The 7,235-nt window shown below is 37.6% G+C and overlaps 1 protein-coding gene across 1 annotated transcript; it reads left to right on the forward strand.

The window, feature by feature from the left end:
- The first annotated feature begins 262 nt into the window (after positions 1 to 262).
- Positions 263 to 1,903, forward strand: dpm3 (dolichyl-phosphate mannosyltransferase subunit 3, regulatory). Its single transcript, XM_056268428.1, has 2 exons — positions 263 to 354; positions 871 to 1,903. Exon 2 carries the CDS (start codon positions 924 to 926, stop codon positions 1,200 to 1,202), a length of 279 nt encoding a protein of 92 aa, XP_056124403.1. The 5' UTR covers positions 263 to 354; positions 871 to 923; the 3' UTR covers positions 1,203 to 1,903.
- Positions 1,904 to 7,235: the final 5,332 nt, after the last annotated feature.

Here is a 7,235-nt window from a genome sequence, read left to right on the forward strand (position 1 = left end):
TAACTAACTAACTAACTGGTTAAATAAAAACATTTAGTAAAAAAATGCCATTTCCTAAACTCCTAAACGGTTTCAACTGTTACACATTCAACTGTACAAAATACAAACAATAAAACAAACTTGGGTTTCTTTATTGTTCTTTAATTTAATATTTAAGAGATAAAAAGACAGTTATAAAAATACTGAAACATGGTTTAAATTAGTCGAATATGGTCCTGTAGTGTTTGTTGTGCATGGTTCTAAGGACGTACACTACATGTTCCACAATGCTTTTCGGCATCTACGTCATCAACGTGCGTTATTTTGAAAGTGGTGAGCTGGCTTTGGATCATAGACAGTAGCTTTGGATAGCGGGTGAGAGAGTTTATTTGTATATGATCAGTACATTTTCATTGTACTTATTCAATGTTTAGCAGCTGATCATTGCTATTAAGTTAAAAGATTACCTCCGTGTTGCGTTGGCTGTCAGATTTCATTGTAACCACCTGTAATCATTAGCATTCATGCTAGCAGTTCAATCCGAGTGAGGATCAGTGTACATTTTTAAAGAACGCCAGTGTATTTTATGGTTTTTCTGTACTATTCATTTCTTTATCTTCGGATTTCTTCTGTCTCCAGCACTAGCCATATAAACTGTAACTGTCAGTTTAATCGAATGCACGGGAAGTAAAAGTTTCTTTATAATGTATCGTAATATAAGCATACTAATAAGTATATTTTTATTTTTAATGTAAAATATTCATACAGTGTTCTATGTATGGCCAAATCTAAATGGCCACTTTGAAAGCAATAAAGAAAAACAGTGTGTGTCATCTAAAATAATATTAAACAGTACTGTTTAACCTCATAGAATCATATTTATCCTCATAGGTGGATTCTTCGGTTATAATTTTGCCCTCCTCCATCCCACAATCCTCTGAACCATGACCAAGCTTCTGGAGTGGCTTCTTGGTTGTTCGCTGATAGGCATGGCATGGGGACTCGTTACCTTTGACCTTCTGGATTTGCAGCTGCCTCCCCAGTACAGAGAGCTGGCGTGGCCGATGCCTGTGTATCTGCTGGTGGCGTTCGGCTGTTATTCTCTGGCAACTGTCGGCTACCGTGTGGCCACATTTAATGACTGTGAGGACGCAGCCAAGGAGCTGCAAACGCAAATAAAGGAAGCCAGAGCGGACTTGAAGAAGAAGGGACTGAAGATGTGAGAATTAAATGCAGCTCCTGTTTTTTCTTCATATACAAATGCAAGTCTCATGTTAACTTTCTGCCCGACATTTCCTCTACATTGACACTAGGCTAATTCCATGGATGTCTGCGCTATAATATGCACTCAAAGCTGCCCAGCTTGGTTCAAGTCTTTATTTCAACATGATGTAAATGATGGTTTGAACTATAGCCTAAACACCTGTGAATGATCTATTTCCAGCTTCAGAACAGGCTTATTTAGAAAATTGCAGGCACATTCATGTATTGTCAATGCAGAGCAGTGCTATTTTTGTACAACCTCTAGTCCAGAGTGTGTGTGTTTGCATTGGCCTGGGAATGAATATGTCTTTTTTGACCCAGATGTTTTTAACAGAGTCAGAATTCTGAGTCAGACTTAGAAACAAACCCGCTATGTTGATTCACGCTTGAACAAGGGTAGCGTTAAAAGATGTGGAATAGGATTTTGATGTAAAATGTAAAATTGATTGTGTTGAGGCTCACACGCTGTTGTCCCTTTTACCTTAAATTAGGGTTTAAATTTGTAAATTCAATCCAAGTAATTTAAAGCACAGTATGGGTCAAAAACATTTAATCTTGTGGTCCATATTAAATGAAGTGACCTGCTTGTGTATTGAAAATAATGCACAGATGAAAACTGTTTTTCCTCTTAAGACATTCCACATGTTGAAAATGTTTGATACAAAATGTGACTTTGATACAAAATACAGACTGATTCATTCTCGACTGTGTTTAATTCATGTTCTGTTGCTCTTCTCACAGTGTTGGGGAGTAACTAGTTACATTTAAGTACAAAGTAAATGTAACTGTAATCCATTATAGTTACTGAGAAAAAAATGCTTCATTAAATTACAGTTATGAAAACGATTACAAAGGGGGTTACATCTGAATATGTTCTTTAAAAAGCTAGGATATGTTGAATAATATTAATTTGTTGCTTTGCCTGTTTTTGATGTGCACGACACCTGCCATCTAAAGGCCATTGAGTAAAGCGATGCTCTTCATTGGTTCTCTTGTTTGAATTTCCAGTGTTTCCTGTCATAGCTATGCAAAGATTTGATTTCAAAAACAGTATCGGCTATTTCTTGTTATGATTTTAAATCTGTATTTAACTTCAGAACAATCTCAAAGTAAAAAATAGCTGCTAAAGTCTGATTTTTGTGGTGGTTTGCTTTGAAATTAAGTGAAGGATTTTGAAAGTCTGACAGTATTCAGTGTTGAGGACTACTGTAAGGTTAACCCTGCCTGGTTTAAATGTTTCAAAATGGTTAACAGTTGAAAACATTCATTAGAAATTTAGAAAAGGAATCAAATGTAATCAGTTACATTATTAAAGTAATAGAAATAGTTACACTACTTATTACATTTTAAATTGGGTAACTTGTAATCTGTAACCTATTACTATTCCAAAGCAACCTTCCCGACACTGTCTTCTTATTAAAGATGGCATGAAACAGAAGTCTCGAAGGGCAATTGTATACCCTGAGTTGGTACTTTTGAATAATTACTTTGAGACCACTAAAAAAAGTGTGTTATATATATAGTATGAAAGTTTGTAGTGTGAATGTAAACCGGACGTACTACATTGGCAATGTTGTCATTATCATGTGACCTAACAGCATCGCTTCACTTCCATTTATAAATCCTCCCCTGTGGCCTCAAGGGATAGTAAAGTGTCCATCATATGCACACTTCATAATCTCGCCGGAAGTAGTAGGTCATCCTACATTTTGCCTACTCTTTTACTGTGAATTTTGACATACTTCCTCTGTCGCATACTGTCTGTTTTTCGTCTACGATATAGTGTGATTTTTGATGCAGCCCAAGTCTTTTCTTTCTAATGTGATGTACAGTATATGCGCGTGAAACAGATCCTCGAGAAAAAAAAAGTAAAGTGGTACTTGGTTTTGTTTGTCAGGAATTGATTGGATGGTTGTGGTTTGCTATTGGTCGATCTTGTGAGTGACAGGTTGTCCCGCCCTCAGCCAGTAAACACCTCATCAGAGAAGAGATGATTAAATAAAATATGAGGGCAGCTGAATTTTGAAAAATGATGATGTGCACGGATAATACTGCAATATTCCATAAAAATAACAAGAATTGTCCATTTTGATTTCATGGTGACTTTAAATGTTGGTCTCAAAAAATGAAGTTCTGTGCACATAAATTCTGAAATGTGATCCAGGTCCATGTGTTGGCTCTTAAAACACTAATCCCAAAGCCACTAAGTGCACACGGGCGCTGTATATAGTGCTGAATTAATCTGGTGCTTTTGGCAAGCAAAGCTCATTCGTTCTCTTCAGGCTTAAAGTATGCTGCTGTAACCTCAAAATTTTAGGCCCCCCTGTGAGCAGGCCTATACCTGTCTGTAGAACAAGAAAAAACTTTTTTTTTAATAAGTTTGCACTTTCTCATTCGAGAAGGCTCCGCCTAACTGCTGATTGGCTCCTGTTCAAAGCTCTGATGTGATGTCACCCCCTGCAGCTTCTTACAAGCTGTTGTTAGTTAAGGCCTGTTTTTCACAAACCCATGTAGCATATGAGAGAACAGCATCAGCATTTTCCTCTGAAACCACAAATTAATTAACACCACGTTTATGCTTTGAGATGCAGCTTAAACTGAGCAAAATCACAGTGTTAAGAGTTTTGAATATATATGTGCCTGAATGGAGAAAGATTCATTGATCTGATGATTCAATGACCCATTATTGAGAAGCAAGAAAGAACATTCTCTTCTGCACGGGAATTTTCTGGTCCGGATCAATAAATCTTTCTTTGAAACGTAGTCATTGTCAGTCTGGGCATGTTTAAAGCACACAAGTAAAAAAAAAAAAAAAAAAAAACCCCACCTAATTTTGTGCTCCATTAAAGAATGAAAATACAGATTTAGAACGACAGGGTGAGTAAATCTTCCTTTTTTGAGTGAATTCTTTCTTTAATTTAAGAGAATGCATAAAGTCCAACAGCTTTTAGATGCTAGTAAACATTTGTAATAGTTATTTCGAGTGGTGGATTTCAAAGACTGATTGACAATGAAAGTAACATTTTGTACAACATGGCTAAAAAAAAAAAAAAAGCACATTTGTCTCAGCTGACCTGTTTCAACTGCCTTTAGGGGTTAGAGACGCCACATTTTGTGAAATGTAAGACAGGTCATGCTGCTGTTGTACGTCAAGAGACCTTTATGCCCCATACTTCACATTTTGTCTGTTATGCAACATGATACTTCTTCTTGTCTGTTTTTGTTGGGAGAATGAACTATATGTGCCTCATTTAGATTGAATACATGGTTATAACTCAAACCAACAGTGACCCAAAAAGGAATCTGGACACTGAAAATGTATGAATGTTATTATTTGATCACACAATGGTGTTTAATTTAAAGGCGTCCTATTATTCCCTGGCTTTTACCAAGTCTTGATTTCGTTTTTGGGGTTTACTAGAATATGTTTATTAAATATTGTACATATTTTACATTATTACAGCTCCTCTCTCCCCAGTCTGGTTGAACCATAGACAGTAAAAGAAGGGTTGAACGTCGGTTTCGGTGAAGCCCCCCTTTCGAATAGAAATGTGCTGTGATTGGTTAGCTGGCCCAGTGTTTTGTGATTGGCAGCGTGTTCGGGAAATGTCCCGCCCCTTCATAACCGCGAGCTCTACTCAGATGTAAACAATGGCGTCAATTTCAAACAATTTCGAGCCCGTTTCAGACTCTGAAATGTTAACAAACAAGAGGATTTTGCAAACGGATTTCAAGCAAGCACGCATTTCACATGACGTTTCAGAGTGGTACGTTTTTTTGTGGTATTTTTCTTATAGATATGATGTTATCCACCATTTAATCATATTGCTCAGAAAACTATGGTAATACAAACAGTAGCCTAATTGATCACAAAATCATGGATAATTTTCCTAAGGAGCGGTGAACAGTCTTACAAAAGCAAGAGCTTACAAAAGCTAAAGTAAACACTACATCAATACTGTTAGTTAGCAGGCTATAGCGGAGGCAAAGCTTGTCCTTCGTTTACATCATAGCAACTAGATAAAGGTTATAATTTGAACTGTTAATAGAAAACACAACTACAAATAATAAGACAAACTTATAAGTTGTGATCCATAAACAACAGATTGTCCCGACAAAATGGGAATGGCTACGTCTTACAGGAGAAGCTTTTGTGTGTAATGCTTTATACTTTCTTCTGGAAGCTGTTCTCTGTAAAATGTGCAGCACAGACAAACGTTAAGGTCATAACGTTCAGGAACAGTGTTAAAAATAAATAATAACCTCACTAAGTTCGCCAGCCTTAGGACAAACTTTTTCTGGGGTGTAAAAAACAGAAACAACAACTCTTCCTCTTCTCTAAAGCAGCCCAACATGGCTGACCCTTTGTTGCGTGGGGCAGTGTTACGCGTTTAAAGATGTATAAGGGGATGATTACATAACATTTATGTGAGACACTGTTGCTTTGTGTGGATGCAGGAAGAACAACCAAGAAACTTCAATTAAACGTTAAGAGGAAACGTTTATTCTCTTTGAATGGAAAAGCTTTAAACATGTTCACCTAAATTAAATAACAAGATTGTTCAGAAAGAAAAATAACACACGAGAAAACAAAGACAGACAAGAGTGTCGCCAAATTATCGAAATAAGCAAAACATAACTGATATCTAATTTTAAGTGTACCCGTTAAACTAACTGCCACAAAAGAAAAAGAAAAACAAAACCGAGTTCTTCAGCGGAATACGCCGCCTTAATTAAACTACACTAAATAAAAACAGAAATACAGGAATGGCGAACACTCCACGCCTACCTAACACAACAATGATTCCTACCTCCCGTCATGATTTCGCAACAGAGAACTCAATGCTCCAGATGTAAGCGGATCGGCTAGGCATCTCTTAGTGTCTTACTAAAACTCAGGTCAGGCAAAAGCATTTACTCAAATCAACAATAAAGACAATAAGCGTGAATCGTGGTAGTGGTTTCGACAATGTGCTCAGAACACGCAAGTTGGGTGAGATCTGGCGAGGATCTGTCTTCCTAGTTGTGGATGGGCCTTTTAAACTCATGGCACAGCAATGGATTGGTCGAACAGATGATGACGCCCCCACAATGACGTCACGTGCCCGCAAACAGCCAATGCTCGGTCACCACCTGAAAGTAATGAATGGAGACAGAACAGAAACACACACACACAAATACACGTGGAACGTAACACTTCCCCCCTAAAAAAAAGAAAAAAACATCAAAACATGAACAAAAGAACATGTTTTTTTTTTTTTTTCTTCTTTCATTCTAATTCTCAGAGCACACCAGCTTAAACTCTGGACAAAGCGTCCGCAATTATATTCTCCGCACCTTTCTTGTGTTTGATCTCTAAATTGTAGTCTTGTACCATCAAAGACCAACGCATCAGCCTCTGATTATGATTGTACATGCGACCTAAAAACACTAAAGGATTGTGATCCGTGAACACAATCACAGGCAGATTAGTTGAGCTCACATAAACATCAAAATACTGTAGAGCCAGTAATAAGGCCAACGTTTCTTTCTCGATTGTAGAGTAGTTCAATTGGTGTTTATTGAACTTACGTGAAAAATAACATACTGGATGGTCGATACCAGAAACGTCTTCTTGCACCAGCACTGCCCCCGCACCAACAGAGCTTGCGTCAATCTCGAGCTTGAAAGTTCGTTCAAAATCAGGAGCTGATAAAACAGGCGTACCGCACAACAAAGTCTTGATGTTATCAAAAGCATTCTGACATTCATCATTCCAGAGAAAAGTGCATGATGGACTAAGGAGTGACGTTAAAGGATTGGCCACAGTTGAAAAATTCTTGCAGAAACCCCGATAATAACCGGCCATTCCTAAGAATCTACGAAGTTCTTTGCGCGTAGCAGGAACAGGAAAATCAGCAATTGCAGTTACTTTTGCCTCCATGGGTCGAACTTGACCTTGACCCACTTCTTTGCCCAAGTACGTAACCGTAGCTTGACCAAACTCACACTTC

This window comes from Rhinichthys klamathensis, unplaced genomic scaffold (genome assembly GCF_029890125.1).
Source record: "Rhinichthys klamathensis goyatoka isolate OS25496 unplaced genomic scaffold, OSU_Roscu_1.1 h1tg000271l_1, whole genome shotgun sequence".
Classification (NCBI taxonomy): Eukaryota; Metazoa; Chordata; class Actinopteri; order Cypriniformes; family Leuciscidae; genus Rhinichthys; species Rhinichthys klamathensis.